Source organism: Taudactylus pleione, unplaced genomic scaffold, assembly GCF_031769625.1.
Source record: "Taudactylus pleione unplaced genomic scaffold, aTauple2 ptg000253l, whole genome shotgun sequence".
Taxonomy (NCBI): domain Eukaryota; kingdom Metazoa; phylum Chordata; class Amphibia; order Anura; family Myobatrachidae; genus Taudactylus; species Taudactylus pleione.
The window spans coordinates 3,410,878-3,430,988 of record NW_028284655.1 but is presented as its reverse complement, the minus strand read 5'-3'; the positions used below and the strand labels follow the sequence as shown (position 1 = coordinate 3,430,988).

At 46.7% G+C, this 20,111-nt stretch overlaps 1 protein-coding gene across 3 annotated transcripts in view; it reads right to left on the bottom strand.

The window, feature by feature from the left end:
• RASAL3 (RAS protein activator like 3) overlaps positions 1-20,111 on the bottom strand; it is a 79,386-nt gene that overhangs the window by 15,124 nt on the left and 44,151 nt on the right. For 2 of the 3 annotated variants that reach the window (XM_088480344.1, XM_088480346.1), the window contains exons 6-12: positions 12,671-12,791; positions 10,903-11,001; positions 5,488-6,012; positions 5,225-5,369; positions 3,579-3,723; positions 2,125-2,361; positions 250-451 (exon numbers count right to left, since the gene is read on the bottom strand). In XM_088480344.1, the coding sequence (XP_088336470.1) occupies positions 250-451; positions 2,125-2,361; positions 3,579-3,723; positions 5,225-5,369; positions 5,488-6,012; positions 10,903-11,001; positions 12,671-12,791 (1,474 nt within the window). The remainder of the gene's footprint in view (positions 1-249; positions 452-2,124; positions 2,362-3,578; positions 3,724-5,224; positions 5,370-5,487; positions 6,013-10,902; positions 11,002-12,670; positions 12,792-20,111) is intronic. The other variant, XM_088480345.1, reaches the window with a different exon arrangement.

Sequence of the window (20,111 nt, the reverse complement as noted above, 5' to 3'; positions counted from 1 at the left end):
TTTCTGAGTCACTGTATGTGGAGGGCAGTTGCTGAGCATTGCTTCTGAATCAGTGATGGTACTTAGTCACTGGATGTGAAAGGTAGTGTCTGATTAGGGCTGGTGAGTCACTGGATGTAGAGGATAGTTACTAAGTGGTTCTAGTGAGTCAGGGGTAGGAAGAGTAGTTGCTGAGCTGGGCTAGTGAAATGGGAGTATGGGTGGTAAAGAATACATTGTTAATAGGATGTTATAGGTTTCAGTAAGCACCTGATGAACACCTTTGAAGATCCCGCAGAGCATATAGTGAAGTACAGCAAGTTCATAAGCTAGATCAACACTGCCCTCGTAACTGGCTGCTGAAACTTCGCTGTCAGGATCTGCCACTGTTTGCAGGAACATGGACATCCCATCCCAATGCTGCTCCAGGAAACTATTCATAAAGGCCATGTAATCCTCCTTCTCCCCAAACCTGTGGAGTCCAAAATATAGGGTACATTGTAAGTGTCAATGCCTTCTATGCTTAGTGTTCAATTAGCCATTAGATAGGTGCCAGGTTGTATGCCTTAGGCCAGGGGTGGGTAACCTTTTTTCTGCCGAGGGCCATTTTGAGACATATAACATTATTTGCGTGACCCGGTGCAGGCTACGCCACTCCGTGTGATGTCACATGGGGGTGGGGCCACAATCGCCGGAGATTACAGCAATGCCTGGGCAGCGGTGTGGCCATCTGAAGCGTCCTAAGGACGCTGAAGGCGGCACTGCTGAATAGATTCTGGCTGCAGGGTACCATTGTAGGCACCCTGCTAGACAAATGAGGCTATCAGAAAAAAGCTCAGAGGGCCACACCAAATGATCCCGGGGGCCTTATGCTGCCCCCGGGCCTGAGGTTCCCCATCCCTGCCTTAGGCAATATGGCAATGTGTATAATTTCACTTGTTCTTTGTGTAAGACCACAGATCACAAGCCCATAAGTAAATCCTTACATGATAATCAGAGCTATTGTGTTATATCTTGCCATGAGGGATATAACAAAACTGCATGACATTTCCAGAGTCTTGTCCAACCTTGTGCAGATGCAGGTTTAGACTTTTATGAAGATATAATAAAGTATCAGTGATGAGCATGTAAAAAAGGACACAGGGTCTGCGACCCTACACAAAAGAGAAGTGTGATTCTTCATAGGAGAAAGCAATGTGTTCAATTGCATCAGTGGGAAAAAAAGCTTTAATCAAAGATATTGCTATATTGTGCCGCAATGTCTGTTAATTGAACAACAAAAAATATATATACGTTAAACTAACTAATGACCATATGTTTAGATCTAGTGTAGAAAACATTTATTTATTGGGAAGGGATAGCGCAGCCCCTGCCTTTCACAAGAATTGCAAACAGCAAATTGGGTTGCGACTCCTGGCTCAAGGGTAATTATACTGGACCCTATTAAAGATAAATATAAGGGGATCTATTTTGGTGAAATCTTTGTATCATTACTGAACAGCAGAAGTAGAACATAATATTGCCGGGTCTCAAATAAAAATTTCAGGGTGGTCCCAGCATTGAAAGCCACCCCCCACACACACACACCACACACACACACACAACCCTCGGAAGCTCCTTGCTATATTCACCTGAGTATGCGTGGGATCGCCACCAACCACCATTGCGTATACCAGGCATGACAATATATGATGCCAATATTAGTGGCCTGGGACAGTCGTCGTTGTCCTGTGAATTTAAGACTGAGTGTCTCTTTTGCTGGTCAGTTAAACAATCAATAGATGGTATAACCTACATGAAGAACAGAGCTGTCAAACTGGACAGTTTACTTACATAAAGCCAAATGTAGTGATAGGATGCACAATCAGTGGCACCACACTCCTGATGAAACAGTCTGAGTACTGCAAAATCACTAAAGCATTGTGGCTCTTGTGGCCAATAATGTGCAGAATTGCTAAAGTGTGTCACACAAACATGGCTTAGATTCTCTTATAGTTTTCAGACTTCTCTCCAAATTAATTGGTTTTTGGAGGAACAACTCAACTTTGTGGATTGTTTATTTCTGCCCCAAATCACAGCACAATGACCCATTCAGAAACTATTATTTGGTGCGTAAGCACTAGAATGTGAACCACAGATGATCACCTTGTAAAATTTGCTAGGTTCTGTAGGACCTTGGCAACCAGCGTCAAGGCACGTGCAGCAAGAGGGTGAGGATGTTCAGGCGAGAGCTGAAATAGTCCTGGGGACAGGATAGCTGGGCACAAGAATCGCAGGAAGAGGCAAGCACTGACCAGGCGGGAACCCAGATCAGGTCTTCCTCGCATGGCAACTTTCTCCTGCCAGCTGGAATACACTGCTAAGAGCTCCGGGGGGAAAGACCTGTAAGTGGAGAGATAAGGCTCATTGATGTGAAGAAGATGGAGATGGATTAGATAGGCAGTGGAACAGTGAGATGTACAGATAGAGGGGCCCTTTAGGAAAGTGGATAGTGAAAGACAGATAAATTATAAATCCAATTAAAAGGGATTGTATCTAATAAAAATAATTACACTGGGAGTACTACAACTAGACTAACACCTGATGCTTAAAGTAGAACTTGAGGGGGTTTAGTTATACGTGCGAAGTAGGCAGCACAAAAACCATTTTATTTTGTAGAGTGGAATTCTGTAAATGGGATAAAGCATACTGTACTTGTCTACTTGTTAGACCTGGTACAAGTGGCAAGTGCAACAGTATGGTGATGTGATGGCCCTGCACCCTCTTCTACAATGTCGGTGGAGCTATAATTAAGGACATTCCAGAAATCTCTACAAAATTTGGAACAAGGTGGAGATGTATTTTTTAGGTGTGATCCTTTCTGTGCAAAAGGACTTGAATTTTGCATTTGCTCTGAGGTGGTGGCATTTGGGTCTTGTCCTGTACTTTGAATGGGATGTTTTGCACCTATTAGGTGTAATGAATTGCATTTCTAGGTGCACTTAGCACAGTGTAAGTAAAACATCTTCAAATACACAGAAATGCCACATGTAGTAATGGGAGTACCTGTTTCCGGCCAATCTAATACTTAAGGTAAACCATAAATAAGGCAAACTCCCAGCAGTAGTTAAGATGAACAACCTGGAAAGTTGTATTTATTAAATACGGCTTTAGAACCAAACCTTTTTATTAAATACTATTTAATAAAAATGTTTGGTTCTAGAGTAGTAGAATGGGGTGTTTATAGTTTTGGATTACACCTAAACTATTTCTACCTCACAAACCTTGGGGCCTCTTGTTGACAAACCAGCACACCATTCACAGGCAGGATTTCATACCTCACAGGCAGGATTTCATACCTCACAGGCAGGATTTCATACCTCACAGGCAGGATTTCATACCTCACAGGCAGGATTTCATACCTCACAAGTGGGAGTTCATAATCAGGATGGGGATTGTGGGCATGGAAAACTTATTCCAAGACCCCTATCGGGACAGTCCACTAAAATTGGTAACATTTTTGAGAAATTATTGGGTTCATTTTATACTATACACTCTATTTTGTGTCTTAAGAGAAAGTGAGGTATGAGGAGTAAAGGTCATATGTGGTGAAATCGCACTTTTGTGACTGGAAAATTCTCTGTATGGCTTCCTCACAGCTCTGCCACAGGTTATCTCTGTTCTCACTCAGCTTCTCTGGGGAACAGCGCAGGGGATCGACCTCGTGACTGGCTGTTGAGGCGTAGAGGCGAGCAATAAAAGGACCTGAAAAATAAATCTCCAGATATTATTCTGTACAGTAAAAAAGCTAAACTTTGTGTGTGATCATTTTAGATTACTTTTAGATTTTTTTTTATTTCTCCTAACACTAGAGAACATATCAGTCTGCTCATCTTGCTAGACCAGCGCAAGGATGAGATATCGCCCTGGATATCTCCATGGATTTATTAATTCATTAGATGAGGTTTAGAACACACACAGGGCCTCAGTTAGAATACAAATACAATTAAAATGCAACTAATAACGCTAAGAAGTCAAATTAATAATAAAGCCACTTCAGAGAAAAGCAATACACAAAAGTCAGACAGAACTATATAATTTAAAATAATAAATTGTAATCTCCGTGATTCCACAGAAATAAAACCCAGAAAAACAACACTGAACAAAAAACGCAGAAGCTGTTTGGTTGGTACTTTATTTCTTTGCGTCTTTTGACGCATTTGTTTTTCCATCTTTTTTCTAATGCCACAAAAGATGTCCTTCCCTGGTATACGTGTCAGTACGTCCGAATGTGCAAGGACTGAGATACCCACTGCCAGCCTCCGCAGACACTGAAATACAGCTTGGTGCGTCTTTAGACGCACCATCGGTCACACCACTGAGACTTGCACCTGCCCTATGTGAGCGGCTCTGTTTTCAACCTGCGACACTCCCATAAGATACAAGGTACATTCTTTTAACCACCCTCCTGTTACCTCCTAGTCGCCAACCAGGAACCGTCCTTACTTTTCTGCTACCGTGCATCCAATTCTGCACTTCAGCTCTGCATGTACAAAATCGCTGCGACTGAGATGCATGTGCAGATGAAAAATCATTGCATGAATATTGGCATAACACCCTACTTTGTTTTACTGCACATGGAAAATATAGCAGATTTTTTCACTTAAAAATTGGACTTAATGTACATCCAACTCAGACCCTGGCCAGCGTCATACTGGGGCATGAAGGGCCCACCTGGGAATGCACTGGTAGCTTAAGGCGTGTGGTCGGCCACCAGAGGGAACGTGGCCTGCCACAACCATGGGACTTGGCGAAACACTAGAGAGGATATTTAAAGAACAGGGCCCCTTTATAAAGGGGGGGGGCAGGGGTGTGTCAGGGACACCCACTTTGATTGGCAGGAGGGCTAATCTTAGTGTAGTTTCCATAGAAACAAATCAAGCACCCAAGATCATCCATGATCCTGTTCAACCCCTAGAGGAGGGGGTGGGGCCCACCAAGGCTTTCCCCTGTGGAGCAGTCCAACCCTGACTGATTGGAAAAGCAGTGATTTTTCCCTACTAGTGCAAACCTAGTATATCCTGAATGACCAGTATACTTAAACACAAGGTAAACTATATTTAATGATGATCTTGGGGTGCTAAGTCTTGTTTTTCCAGAGGCAGCTGCCTACTCTGACTGACTACTCGTAACCTGGTATGTCATATCTACTCTATAGTAGTCCAGCTGCATGAAAAAAATCACTAGGAATTATCTTCTTCCATACCAAGGGTCTCCTGGAGATAAGTCTGTCCAACCATTTTCATATACTCTTCTATAGCCTTTGTGACAATGGTGTTTTCACGGAAAATTAATGAGTCTTGGACATCATAACGAGAAATCTCAGCTACTCCTAGGTCCACTAAGAACTCCTATAGGAAAAAGCAAAAATGGAAAAATGGGTCAATTAGGCTCAGTCTCAATACTGAGATGCAAGGGTGCAACGTTAGTGATTGTTAGTTGTTAAGTTCTTACATAGGAGCATCTCACCTTGGCCTGGCCAGTGCTCTGTAGCACATAAATCAGTGACCTCCCCAGCTCCTCTTTCTCGCGAGCACTCAGAATGGGCTCCATTGCTCTGCTCAATTTGAGATATCTCCAAGTAAGATACTCTGCAAACTCCTTGTATTGCACCAGGGGAAGAACACAAAGCTTCCTGTATCTACCTCGTACTCTCAGTGTTACCTCTCCACCAAGAGGTACCCATCTCTCCACTCCCTCATTCATGCCTTCCAATGCCAGTGTTACAGTCCCCACACCAGTGGCCTCTTTCCCCTCTCGAAGTAAATGAAGGGCAACATGGCCTGAAGAAAAGGGCAAGTCCCGTAAATTAAAGTTTTCACCCCAAAATACCACTCCAGCTTCAGCAGACTTGCTTGAGGTCCGACCATAAAGAGAACCATCCAGGTGGACCTCGCAGAAGTAACGACCTCGGGAGCCAGGACCGGAATTGGAAAGACCTTTGGCCTCATGGATCCACAGACTGAGGGAAGACTCTTCACGTTCACAGTTATCCTGTGCAACAGAATAAATATGTCAATAGCATGACTCATTTATTTATAATGGACAATGGTTACAACACCTATGCTGTACAAACATAACTAAAATGCAAAAATGTTTTTCTTCTATGATCATCATCCTTTATTTATAACATCCAGAATGACTTCAAATTGCCATCCAGAATGACATCACATGAGTAACTTGTTTGACCTGCTAGTTGTCTACAATCACCTCCACCCAGGGATGTTTTTTAGCGAAAGATTAATATAGTGTTTTAATTATTAATAGCTGCTACAACAACATTTTAAGGGTTCTACACCCCTACATAACCTCGGATGCCACCTGCACAGACAGCAGAGGAGAAAGCAGTTGCCTTAAAGGAGCAACCTGGCTCTGCTGGGCCCATCGTACCTCCAGACTCTGTAGCCATCGCACTGCACCGATCATAGTCACGCCATTACAAATCATCTTCTGCGCAGCAATTTTGCGTTTTCGTTGATAAACCTGCGTGTTTTTAGGTTATTGTTGTTTTCAGATGTATTTTAAGACAAGAACATAATTTTGTATTTTATTTGCCTGATCTGCTTCAAAATAAGTACAATACAACAGTCTATGGATGCCATTGACACACAGTGCTCAAGTGCCCCTAGATTTCTGTCAAGGCACTTGGGATGATAATGATTTCTTTATAAACATTAGTATCATGAAGACTCTGCTTTCTGATTGATACTAGTCTTCTGCAGTGTCTCTGACTGCCACACTGCGTTGATAAACATGCTTAGGACTTTGGGTTTTACTACACACCATTTATTGCACACAGCTCCATGAGACAGAACCCTTCAGCTTGGAATTTAAAGCTTTAGGGCCATATTCAATATGGGGTGAAAAGTCCGTTATCGGCGATAATTTATCGCCGCCGACGTCATTCGTGCCTATTTCAATTATCAACATATTCAGTTTCAAAGACTTTTCGCCGATGCGAAAAGTCTTTGTAAAAAAACGGGGATAACTTTTCTCCATGTAATACATGGCGAAAAAAAGTGCAGAATTGGGGTTTTGGGTTGCAGACTTAAAAAAATAGCCTGCACCCCTGGGAGTGTCCCCTAAAAGTATTCTGTGTCAAAAATTTAAAAAATATTCTCAGGACACCCCAAAAAATGTACTTTGGGGGTGAAAAAAAATATATTGGGGAACAAAGTTTTAAACTAGCTAAATTGATTCAGGGGGGATCCCTAGTATGCGACAGGTGTTTTCTAGAATGCGGCTGGTAGCAGGAGGTGCATTTTTGCTTGCACCCATTTTCATGTACCCCAAATTTGATGGGCATAGTTACTTAAAAAAAAAAAAAAAAAAGATAAATGCTATTCTTCACCCCTTCTTCACAGGTGCATTTATGTACCTGCCGCGGCTATTTAAAAACCCCAATTACCTTCAGCAGGCCAAATTGGGGGTACCCATAGTGATCCCCCATGTCAGACCATCTTTAGGGGGGTGCCAGGATGATTTCCCAAAAATTCACAGGTCTTTTCCATACTTACCTTTTCGCTGGGTCCCGTTTTCGCTGGATCCAAATTGAATTCGGGGATAAGCAGGCACCCGCCAAATACTTTATCCACGCAGAAATCTCCGATGATGGCGAAAAGTCTGAGCTCGGACTTTTCGCCTCTATTTGAATATGGCCCTTAATGTTGACACTCGTTCTTTGTGTTAAGTAGTTATATAACAAATGTATGAGAATGCACTCTCTTTTCATTAAGTGATGTTACTGTTTAGGTGCCCTGTGTGGTATGATATGTTGACATTCATCATGTTGACATGGTCATAATGTTGACATGTAGACACAGATGAAATGTAGACATGTTAGAATGTCCATATATCGTCCCTGGTGGCAGCAGGTCAAAGTATCCAGACATGGGTAAGAGGTTCAGTTCTTGTTTAGAACAAACTCCAGAATGGGGAATAAGTGTGATCTAAGTGACCTTGGCCATGGAATTATTGTTGCTGCCAGAGGAGGTGGTTTTAGAATCTCAGAAACTGCTGATCTCCTGGGAGTTTCACGCACAACAATGGTGAGCAAAACAGAAAGGATCCATTAAGTGGCAGTTCTGTGGACTAAGGACCTCATTCAGAGTCGGTTGTTAGGTCCGCTCTCTCGTAAGGGAAAAGGGGCCGGATATGCAAATGAAGCGCTCGCAAGTTGCGTCGTTAAGATGGGATCGTTAGCTGGACGAGCGAGGGTAAGAAGCGGCCGTAAGACTAAAAACACGCCACCTTCTCGATCGCAATACACATCATCTCCGGGCAGATAAGGATTAATCGAGTCCATCGGGACCCATCGGAGCTGCTCGTAGAGGTTAAGGCTGACCATACCCTCTCTCAAGCACTACGATCTAGTCAGTGTAAAAACCTCCCATGTCACGTGTGCCATGACACTACTTTGTTAATTATGCACTCCCATTAAACGCCGTTTGCATAGTCAGGCACGCCTGCGTTCGGATCTCCACTCCCCCGTTCACAAGCACCTTCCCCTGTTACCACCCACAAATGGCTCTTCCTGTCACTCAAACTAACGACCTGGCTGTGTTCAAGGAAAGAGAAATTTCCGATCGCAACAGCTAGTTTGCACATGCGCATTGCGAATCTTATGCATGCGCAGTTTAGCGAACATCGCTAGGTACGACCAAGCGGCTGCTTATGACCGACTCTGAATGAGGTCCTAAATGCCTTGTTATTGAGAGTTCAGAGGAGAATGGCCAGATAGGTAGGTGCAGGGCTGTCATCAGCAATTGTGGGGCCCAGGACTAACAAAATAGCCAGGGCCCCCGGACCCCCATGCCACCCCTTCCTCCCTGGGGCCCCTTGCCCCTTCCACGCTTCCTTTTTCCCAGGTTTATTAAATCTGTCCAATTGCTCCTCTACCCGGCTCTTTTTCCCACTTCCCTTTCCCTGGTTTATTAAATTTAGTGATTTACTTACCTTATCTCCTTGAAGAAGGCTCCGAGTCATTCTACGGCAGACCCTGGAGCTGCTTCTGTCTCGCTGTGGCTCCACTGACTTCTCCCTTCCAGCGGCGTGCGTGATGTCATAATGTCACATGCGCCGACTCCAAAATAAACTTTATTAATCACAAGAACCGGCGGACCGCAGTACGGCATTTAGGTTAAAGCGGCCAGAGCAGGCCAGCCTCCTCTTTTTCTTTTTTTAATGAGGTAGTGCGGGCCGGGTAGGCAGCGGCGGGTGGTAGCAGCGGCCCACCTCTTTCACTCAAGGGGGAAGTACGGGGTTACATGCTGTGCAGCGGCATTAGGAGCAGACGGGCCCCCCCCCCCTTCTGCCAGTATTTGGGCCCGGGACTCCAGTGCCAGCAGTCCTCCCCTGATGGCAGCCCTGGGTAGGTGACAGCAACTGAAATAACCATGTGTTACAGCAATAATATGCAGACGAACGGAAGCACTTCAGCAGTAGGGGACCACACTGCTAAAAATAGGAAACGGAGGCTACAGTGGACACAGACTCACCAACACTAGACAGTTGAAGAGTGGAAAACATCACCTGGCCTGACAAACCTCTATTTATGCTGTGACATGCAGAAGGTAGGGTCAGAATTTGGCGTAAACAACATAAATCCATGGTCCCATCCTGTCTCGGTTCAGTATGGTGGTGGTATAATGGAGTGAACAATGGGCTTGATTCAGACCCGCTCGTAAGGGCCGGCCGCTTCCAGGTAATGTGGGCGTTTTTATTTATTTTATTTTTTTGTCTCTGCCGCTCTTGCAAAGCTGTGGGAGCCCACCCACAGCTTGTGTGAGCGGCAAGGAGCCCGTCGCAATAATCGCGGCCTTGCGATGAGACCCTGTAGTAGAGTCTCGGCTGCCGCACTACTGACATCAGTTGTGATATCAGTAGGTCCTCCCTCAAACGCCAGGCGTTCCTAAGGGAACGCCTGCGTTTGGCCAACCACCCACCTACCCGCCTATAAAATGGGGCGAGCTGTCACTCACCATCGACAGCAGCCCGTCTTGTAGCGAGCCCTGTAGCGACTGAAATTCAGTCGCTCGGCGGGGCTCACGCATGTGCACGCCGGACGCGGTGCATGCGCAGATCACCAACATCGAGCCGCTTGCGAGCGTTGTGCGCTCGCGAGCGACTCTGAATCAGGCCCAATGTTTTCTCAGCACACTTTAGACCCCTTAGTATCAATTGAGCGTTCTTTAAATGTCACAGCCTAGCTGCATATTGTTGCTGTCCATGTGCATCCCTTTATGTCCACAGCCTTCCCATCTTCTAATGGCTACTTCCAGCAGGATAGCCCACCATGACACAATGCACACTTCATCTAAGGCTGGTTCCGCGAACACGACAATGAGTTCAGTGTACCCCAATGGCCTCCACAGTCACCTGATCTCAATCCAATAGAACACATTTGGGATGTGTTGGGAACGGTAGATTTGCAGCATAATGTGCATCTGACAAATATGCAGCAATTGTTTGATGCTATCATGTCACCATGGACCAGTATCTCTACGGAATGTTTCCAGCACCTTGATGAATCCATGGCATGAAGAATTCAGACTGTTCAAGGGGCATAGGAGCTCCTCCCCTGTACTAAGTAAACCTAATAAAGTGGACACTGAGTGCAAGTCATAGACTAATTGGATTTTTAATCAGGATAAATATATTTGAATTCACTTTGACTGGATATGATTGTATTTGTTTATATTGGCTATAGGGACACCTTTATGAAACATTTGGTCACCCCAGATCATTGTTCTATTTCTTTACCTATGTTTTCAGCAGCTAATCCACATTGCTGTCATGTTTGGCAGGTGTGTGTTGCAGGGAAGGCGGTATACAGTAGTTTCCCGTTATTATGAAAATAAATGATTGGTCAGTGACAATGCTCACCTTATCCGGCTGCACAATTCGGCGTAGATTATCAATCCACCGATCTCGCTCCTGAACAGAGGCGCATCCGAAGCAACGACTTCCACTGCCTGTGATGACCTGTGACAGAGAGGAAAGCATTGAGTGATTCAGTTCAGGCAGATTCGTTCCATAGATTGGCTCTAGGCATTGTGAAGGGGCCTAAAGGAACCTTACATTTCTCTGCTTTTCTCCTAAAGAATTCTTAGTTTAGCAGTTAAGAGATGTATCTAAAATTGCACAAAAGACGCTCCTGGTTCTTATGCCCACTGAGGATGTTTTATAGCAAAACCAGGGCCGAAAGTAGGATATCTGTCACCCGATGCAAGGCAGCAATTTTGCGCCCCCTTCCTTCCAGTACCTGGATTTTGTCCTTGCTCCTCCATAAGGCAGTGCACTACTCAGACGTCACTGGTATAGTGACTTACGTTATTCCACACACCATAATGCCCATTACACATTATGCCACACATTGTAATGCCTATTACCAAAGTGCCACTTACATATTTTCCCGACACCTTTTTTATGCCCCACAGTAAGGCTTCTAATTACTTTAAAATTACCTGCTCGTTGTCAGGGGCTTTATGCTCATTACCAGGGGTTCCATGCTCGTTACCGGGGGTTTCATGCTCGTTGCCAGGGGGTTTCATGCTCATTGACAGGGGGTTTCATGCTCATTGACAGGGGGTTTCATGCTCGTTGCTATGGAGTTTATGCTAATTGCTATGGGGTTTAGGCTTGTTGCCATGGGGTTACATGCTCGTTGACATGGGGTTTATGCTCATTGCCAGGGGTTACAATCTCGTTGCCAGGGGGGTTTATGCTCATTGCCAGGGGTTACAATCTCGTTGCCAGGGGGTTTCATGCTCCTTGCCAGGGGGTTTCATACTTGTTGCCAGGGGGTTTCATGCTCGTTGCCAGGGGGTTTCATGCTCGTTGCCAGGGGGTTTCATGCTCGTTGCCAGGGATTTCATGCTCATTGCCAGGGGGTTTCTTGCTTGTTGCCAGGGGGTTTCTTGCTTGTTGCCAGGGGGTTGCATGCTTGTTGCTATGAGGTTTATGCTCATTGCTATGGGGTTTCACGGGAGAAGATGCAGCTTACAGCATCTTCTCCCGGCACTTGTGGGAACGCTGTTTGCATTGCACTAGCCTAACAGACACTAGAGGTCCAGTAGGACCTCTAGCATCTGTCTCCTCCTTGGCGGCGGCCATTTTTGGATGGCCGTTTATAGCAGAGTCCATGCGGATGGCTAGTCCGCATGGAATCTGCTGAAAACGGTCATCCAAAAATGGCCACCGCCAAAGAGGAGACAGACACTAGAGGTCCAGTAAGGACCTCTAGCATCTGTCTCCTCCTTGGCGACGGCCATTTTTGAATTGCCGTTTTCTGAATCTGCAGCCCCCAAGCCACCGCGAGTCAGTCCTTTTTCACACCCTGCATTCTGGCACCTGGTGCACGTGCACCTCTAGCCCCCTCCCTAGTTGCGGCCCTGGCAAAACAATAAGCCTCTTCTGATGGGCAGATGCCTTGGGAGCCAGACGGGCTGTAAGCATGATGACTTAACATAGCCCTTGTGGCTTTTCTCATCGGCAGATGCTAGATTTTACACCAGCGCTGCAAAGTGCATGATCATTGCTACTATTTGGCACATACAGGCCCCTAGGTGTATGAGCGGCAGATTGTGCTTACGGACATCAATAACCTACCCTGTATCCCTCTGCTATAAAGTACAGTACATCCTTCACTTACCTCAAAGCAGAACTGCTCCCCCAGTATACTGCTGTGTAGAGCCCGTATTACAACATCTTTCTCATTATTGAGGTCCAGAATTTCTACACATCCGAGCGACTCATGGGAGCCATGCAGACTCCTGCAATAAAAGTTGCTATTTCAAATACAGGAAATACAGTGTGCACTGTTGGCGATGTGCTGCCACTTTCATGGGGAGATGTATCAAGCCTTGGAGAGAGATACAGGGCCTGATTCAGCAAGGAACGTACAGAGGAGAACGTACGCACTTGGCCAATGTTTTTGCTCTGCGCATGCATCGTACTGCGCGTGTGCGAACTTGCCAGTGCTATTAGATTATGGTACGCAGATGCTAACCATGCAAATGCTTGTGTGCGCTCCTTGCTGAATCAGGGCCACGCTACCAACCAATCAGCTACTAACCATTGCCATTTTACAGGCTGTGTTAGTCTGGAATCAGAACTGGGAAAATAATAAATAAAGTTCATTTAAATCTCCAGCTACAGGAAACTAGATTTGAAAGTACAGGTTGAGTCTCCCATATCCAAATATTCCGAAATACAGAATATTTTTAGCATGACTGAGATAGCGAAACCTTTGATTTTTGATGGTTCAATGTACACAAACTTTGTTTAAGGCAAAAAAATATTAAAAATAAAGTATAAAATGACCTATAGGCTGCGTGTATAAGGTGTATATGACATAAATTAATTTTAAGTATGTACACGAACTTTGTTTGAGCCACAAAATTATTGAAAATATTGTATAAAATTATCTGCAGGCTGTGGGTCTCATTCAGACCCGCTCGCAAGCGCCTATGCGCTCGCAAGCGGGTCGATGTTGAGGCCCTGCGCACACACAGCGGCCGCACTGCGCGTGCGCAAGCCCCGGAGCGAGAGAGAAATTCTCTCACTCCGGGACTCACTACAAAAGGGGCGGCTGTCGATGGTGATCGACAGCTCGCCCCGTTTTGTAGCCGCTTTACGCAAACGGAGGCGTTCCCGACGGAACGCCTGCCGTTTGGTGGCGGCCCCACTGACATCACTCGTGTGCCACTGACATCACTCTAAGAGCCGAAAGCTTACTGGGGCTTGCGGTAGACGAGACCCTACCACAAGGGTTTCGTCGCAAGCCCCAATGGTCACGATGGTCTTGACCATCGCGACCATCAACCTGGCCGCTCGCTAAAGTTGTGGGTAGTCACCCACAGCCTAGCGAGCAGCCAGGAGGCCGGGTCAGAAAATAGATGCGACCGCCCTCATTCAGAGCGAGCGCTCGCATTTTGCGAGCGCCTCTGAATGAGTTCCTGTGTGTATAAGGTGTATATGAATCACACATTCATTCTGTGTATAGACTTGGGCCCTATTCCTAAGACATTTCAATATGGTATGCAAATATTCCAAAATACGGAATATTCCGATATCCAAAATACCCCTGGTCCCAAGCATTTTGGATATGGGAGACTCAACCTGTACTTAAATCTACGCTTATTTTTCCACTAGAAAGCAGCAGAAAAGTTACATTATAAAATGATTAGTTATTTTAAAGCGCCGTGTTTACTATCATACTTTCTACCTGTCCCAATTTCTGCCCAACATTACCAGTCTTGAAAAGGCATGGCACATACAGAAGTGGGAGAAGTTTAACCAAAAAGTGGGTGTAATTGGGAAGTTAGGGAAGGGATTTGAGACACATTTTGGGCAGATGGTTGCCTAATTTTGTCCCAATTTTGCACAATGCATGAATATATAAAAAAAATTACGTTTACCCTGGCAGTATAGCAGAGCCACCCAGTTGCCCCAAGCAGGAGGAATCCCGGCCCCATGTGTCGAAGTGGTGGGACCCGACATGGTCCTTGGACATGGCAGCAGGCCTGGATCCTGGAGGATCCAGTCCCCACCAGCCAGTGTTGCAGAGCGCTATAGCGGCAGTAGGTGCAGTGGCAGCAGCTCCCCTCCGCTCTTGCCCCATGTGATGAATGATGGATGGCCTGAATCTACAAGGATTCAGGCCCCGCCAATCATGGTGTGGCTATTTGAAAAAAGCGCTATGGGTGAGCCAAAAATGGCTCAGGATTGCGTCAAATCAAGATGGCTGCGTGAGGTGCCGAAAGGCAGTGCATTTGTAGAGGCCGCCCACCAGGTGAAGACAACAGCCGATGCCCAGAAGAGGGGTCGGTGAAGCTGTTGAAAGCACTAGTGCAGCAGTGGCACTGCACAAGAGCTTAAACTGGCTACTACTCACCAGTTGATGATTAGGGAAGACGTCAGAAGCCACTGAAAGCCCTGAGGTAGTGGAGAGTAGTCCACCTCAAGCGAACACATCGTGGGTGACCGTGGCAGAGCCAGATGTGGCTCAACAGTATACTACAGGACTGGTAAATTCAATTGTGTTAGATCCCCCTAGTCCATCAGGATCCAGGCACATGGCCCATGGGCACTATCAAGCACTAGGCTTGGAGTTCAATAGGTGGGCACTAGGCCTGAGAGGGCATAAGGGAGCAGAATGCCCAATAGCATTATCAAAGGCCCTTGTTAGGCAGGCAGTAGGCCTGATGCACAGGGGGACATTAGGCCCTTTAAGATCTGGCTCCTGGATAGGCAGGCAATAGACCCAGAAACCATCCAAGGCATTAGGACCTAAGGAGCTGTGTTCAGGTGGGCACTAGGCCCAAGGTGTAAAGGGCAAAAGGCCCAATAGGGATTATAATTTGGGCCCATGTTAGGTGGGCAATAGGCCTTAGCACAAGAGGGCTGTCAGGACTGGTGGTTCTGGACTTTCCATAAGAGACCCTGATATCTGCTCCCTGGAAGCTCGGGAGGTTTGTAGCAGGGAATGGCTTATGTAGCCATTCCTCTTAGATAACGGCTGTAAATGATGTTATGCAGCAGGACAGCACTGGGAGAAAGGTGCTCTGGAAATAGACATTGGGGCTGGAACCAGAGTAAAGCACACGCAATACCAGGCTGGAACCGGGATGTAGCACCAACTGAAACCGAATTTGGACTGGAATGTAGCACGAGCTGGAACCGGATTGGGACCTGAATATAGAACAAACTGGAGCTGGATTGGAACCGGAATGTAGCACAAACTGGGTCGGATTGGGATAGGATTATAGCAGAAAATGGGGTTGGATTGGGATCAACTTGAAGCAATAATTGGGGCCGAATTGGGACCAGACTACAGCACCCTAGTAGACCAGATGAGAGCAAGACTAAGGTACAGTCCTATGGTTGAGTTACAGCTTTGAAGGCTGAAGAGTACTAGGCGGAAGTGTGGCCTTAGGTCGAGTTGCAGCCTTGAGGGCTGATGTGTACTTGGCTGAGATGTGGTCTAGGGGCCAAGTTGCAGCCTTTAGGGCTGATGTGTACTTGGCAGAGGTGTGGCCTTATGGCTGAATTGCAACCTTGAGGGCTGATGTGTACTTGGCTGAGGTGCAGCTTTGGAGCCGAGTTGCAACCTGGAGGGCTGATGTGTACTTGGCAGAGATGCGGCCTTGGGCCGAATTGCTAACTTGAGGACTGATGTGTACTTGGCTGATGTGCGACCTTGGAGCTGAGTTGCAGCCTTGAGGGCTGATGTGTACTTGGCAGAGGTGTGGCCTTGGAGCTGAGTTGCAGCCTTGAGAGCTGATATGTACTTGGCAGAGGTGCAGCCTTGGAGTTGAGTTGCAGACTTGAGGGCTGATGTGTACTTGGCAGAGGTTTGGCCTTGGAGCCGAGTTTCAGCCTTGAGGGCTGATGTGTACTTCGCTGAGGTGTGGCCTAGGGGCCAAGTTGCAGCCTCGACGGCTGATGTGTACTTGGCTGAGGTGCGGCCTTGGGGCTGAATTGCAACCTTGACGGCTGATGTGTACTTGGCAGAGGTGTGGCTTTGGAGCTGAGTTGCAGCCTTGAGGGCTGATGTGTACTTGGCAGAGATGCGGCCTTGGGGCCGAATTGCAGCCTTGAGTGCTATTTCTACTTGGCTGAGGTGCAGCCTAGGGACTGAGTTGCAGCCTTGAGAGCTGATGTGCACTTGGCAGAGGTGTGGCCTTGGAGCAGAGTTGCAGCCTTGAGGGCTGATGTGTGTATGGCAGAGATGTGGTCTTGGGGCTGAATTGCAGCCTTGAGGGCTGATGTGTACTTGGCTGAGGTGTGGCCTTGGAGCTGAGTTGCAGCCTTGAGGACTGATGTGTTCTTGGCTGAGGTGTGGCCTTGGAGCCAAGTTGGAGCCTTGCGGGCTGATGTGTACTTAGCAGAGGTGCAGCCTTGGAGCCAGGTTGTAGCCTTGAGGGCTGATGAGTACGTGGCAGAGGTGTGGCCTTGGAGCTGAGTTGCAGCCTTGAGGGCTGATGTGCACTTGGCAGAGGTGCGGCCTAGGGGCCGTGATGCGGCTGAATCTGCCAGTGTGTAAGACACAAAAGTCCACTCAGACTCTGCAGTGCAGCTGAGACCGCTGTGAGGTTAGTAACAGAGAGTCCACTGAGACACTGCAATGCGGCTGAGACTGCCGAGATGTTTAAAGGAACTAATAGTCCACTCAGAGGCAGCAATGTGGCTAATAATGCTGTGAGGTTAGTAACAGCGAGTCCACTGAGACACTGCAAAGCGGTAGAGATTGCGGAGATGTTTAATGGAACTAATAGTCCACTCAGACGCAGCAGTGCGGCCTGACTGCCGAGATGTTTAAAGGAACTAGTAGTCCAGTCAGACGCAGGCGTGCAGCTGAGTCTGTAGAAACACACTGGACAGGAGGAACTGGAACACACACAAGGATGATCTCCACACACAGGAACCGGAAGGCACGTACTGAGAGCTATCACTGGCATCCGAGCAGAGAACCAGCAGGGAAGAAAAAGGAGAAGGATCCAATCCAAGCAGGGTGAAGATGACGAAGCGGACAGGTAGGAGGACCTCACCGAGAAGCAGGCCGGCGTCCTTGTCTTCTAGCAACAGGCCTGAGAGAGCTGCCCGAAGTACTGTTGTCAGACAAGATGCAGCTGAAGCTTGTGACACCTGGCCACAAACTGTACACCTCTGTCGGAGACAATTTCCTTTGGGACACCATGTGTTATGATTCCTGGAGGGAATCAATGGTATTAATGTAGAGTGCTCAACAGCGCTCCTGGAACGCAGAGTTGCTACCAGTGCCGCCAGGATGACACTGGCGACGGTGTGCTAATTTGCGCACCTGGAATGCAGAGTGGCTACCAGTGTCGCTGGGATGACACTGGCGACGGTGTGCTAGATTTCGTACCTGGAACGCAGAGTTGCTACCAATGCCGCCAGGATGACACTGGCGATGGTGTGCTAAGTTGCACACCTGGAACGCAGAGCTGCTACCAGTGCCGCCGGGATTACACTGGTGACAGTGTGCGAGGTTGCGCACCTGGAACGCAGAGTAGCTACCAGTGTCGCTGGGATGACACCGGCCACCGGATGGTGACAGACGCTTCTGGGATGAAGCGCTCCGTGCTGCCCAGATGGTACAAGCAGCACGTGTGGATGGGATGCAGGTGGAGCCGCTTGGATGGAATAAACGGCACACACGAAACACAGCTAGACTGACTCAGGAACTCGACTGACAAGCAGGAGACAGGAACCGGAAGTACTAAAACTCTATCACTGGCATGGAGTGATGGACTAGCTGGAATTTAACAGGAACAATGCCCAAACAGAGCAAGTCTCCCTTAATGATAGACCAGTGTGCAGCTGTGCACAGACAGGAGAATTAAATAGCATGCACCTGACACTGCACATAGACAGGCAGTAATTAATGCAGTGCTTTAGGCTGGAAGCTGCAGATCTTGACACCATGGAGATGAAAGATCTCGCGTATGAAGATGTGTGCTAACTGGGATGCTGACAGAAGACCAGACAAAGGAATAAAATGGGCTATTTTAGAAAAATGATCCACTACCACCCAGACAGTATTACATCCTTTTGAGACAGGCAGATCTGTAAAAAAGTCCATTGATAAATGGGTCTATGGCTGCTTTGGTATTAATAGCGGTTGGAAAGGACCGACTGGTTTTTGATGATAGTTTTTATGCTGGGCGCATTTCATACATGAGATGATGAACTCCTGAACATCTTGTTTCATGGAAGGCCACCAATATGAGCGTGAAAGGAATTCAAAAGTTTTCCGGATACCAGCATGACCAGTGAATAAGGATGCATGAGCCCATGTTAACAATTTTTGGCAGAGTTCTGGAGGTACGAACATCTTACTGGGTGGTGGTACAGGGGCTACCTGGGTGTTGGCAAATGAAAGCGGATTGAGAATAGGAAGAGATTCTTAATGAATAGTATCCTCCTCAGTGGACCAGGCACGTGATAGGGCATCAGCCTTACGATTTTGGACTCCAGGGCGAAAGGTAATTTTGTAGTTAAACCTTGAAAAGAATAAGGCCCAACAAGACTGCCAGGGGTTGAGACAGTGGGTAGCCTTTAAATACAATAGATTATTGTGATCCGAGAAAATAGTTACAGGATTTTTAGCCCCCTCTAAAAGGTATCGCCACTGTTCTAAGGCTAATTTAAGGCTAAGAGCTCTTGAGTAATGCAGGAGAAAATCTTTGAGAGAAAACCCACAAGGATGAAGCTTGCCGTTTTCCATGTTCTGTGATAAGACAGCACCTATTCCTACTGATGAAGCGTTGACTTCAAGGAAGAATAGTTTCTCCAAATCAAACTGATGGAGGATTGGTGCCGAAGTAAAAGCTTATTTCAAAGCATGAAAGGCAGAGGTGGCATGAGGCCCCGGTAGTCTATGCAATGGTGAAGGCCACCGACCTTCTTCTTAACAAAGAAATACTCTTCCCCGGCAGGCAATGAGGAAGGACTGATAAACCCCTTTTGTCAATTCTCCTGTATTCAGACATGGCAGAAGTCTCTGGCACAGATAACGGATATATTTGACCTCTAGGTGGAGATTTTCCTGGGATTAAATTAAAAGCACAGTTCCTTTCTCTATGAGGTGCTAAGGTATCAGCAGCACGTTCACTGAAAACATCAAGGTATTCTTTATAGGCCTCTGGAAGTACTACGGATTGGATTAAACATAGAGGAATCACACAAGACTGGAAACAAGAGGCACCCCATGACTTAAATTGTGATGTAGGCCAATCAAATTGAGGATTATGAAGTTGTAGGCCTGGAAGACCGAGTACAAGATGATGAGTAGCTTTGGGAATAACTAATAGCTGTAATTGATCACGATGCAATGCTCCAACAGAGTAGTGAAATGAGTAATGAGGCCTTCTTGATGGCAGTTCCCATCCACCGCTATCAGAAAGACTTGATTAGGTAGAGCCTTGATGGGAATGGAAGTTTCCTGAACCAATGATGATGTAACAAAGTTCCTGGCAGCTCCAGAGTCAACCAGGGCGTCAAAAGATTTGGACTTTTGAGGGGTGGTCAAAGTCACATTCAACAAACAGTCAGACTTCAGGTAAGAT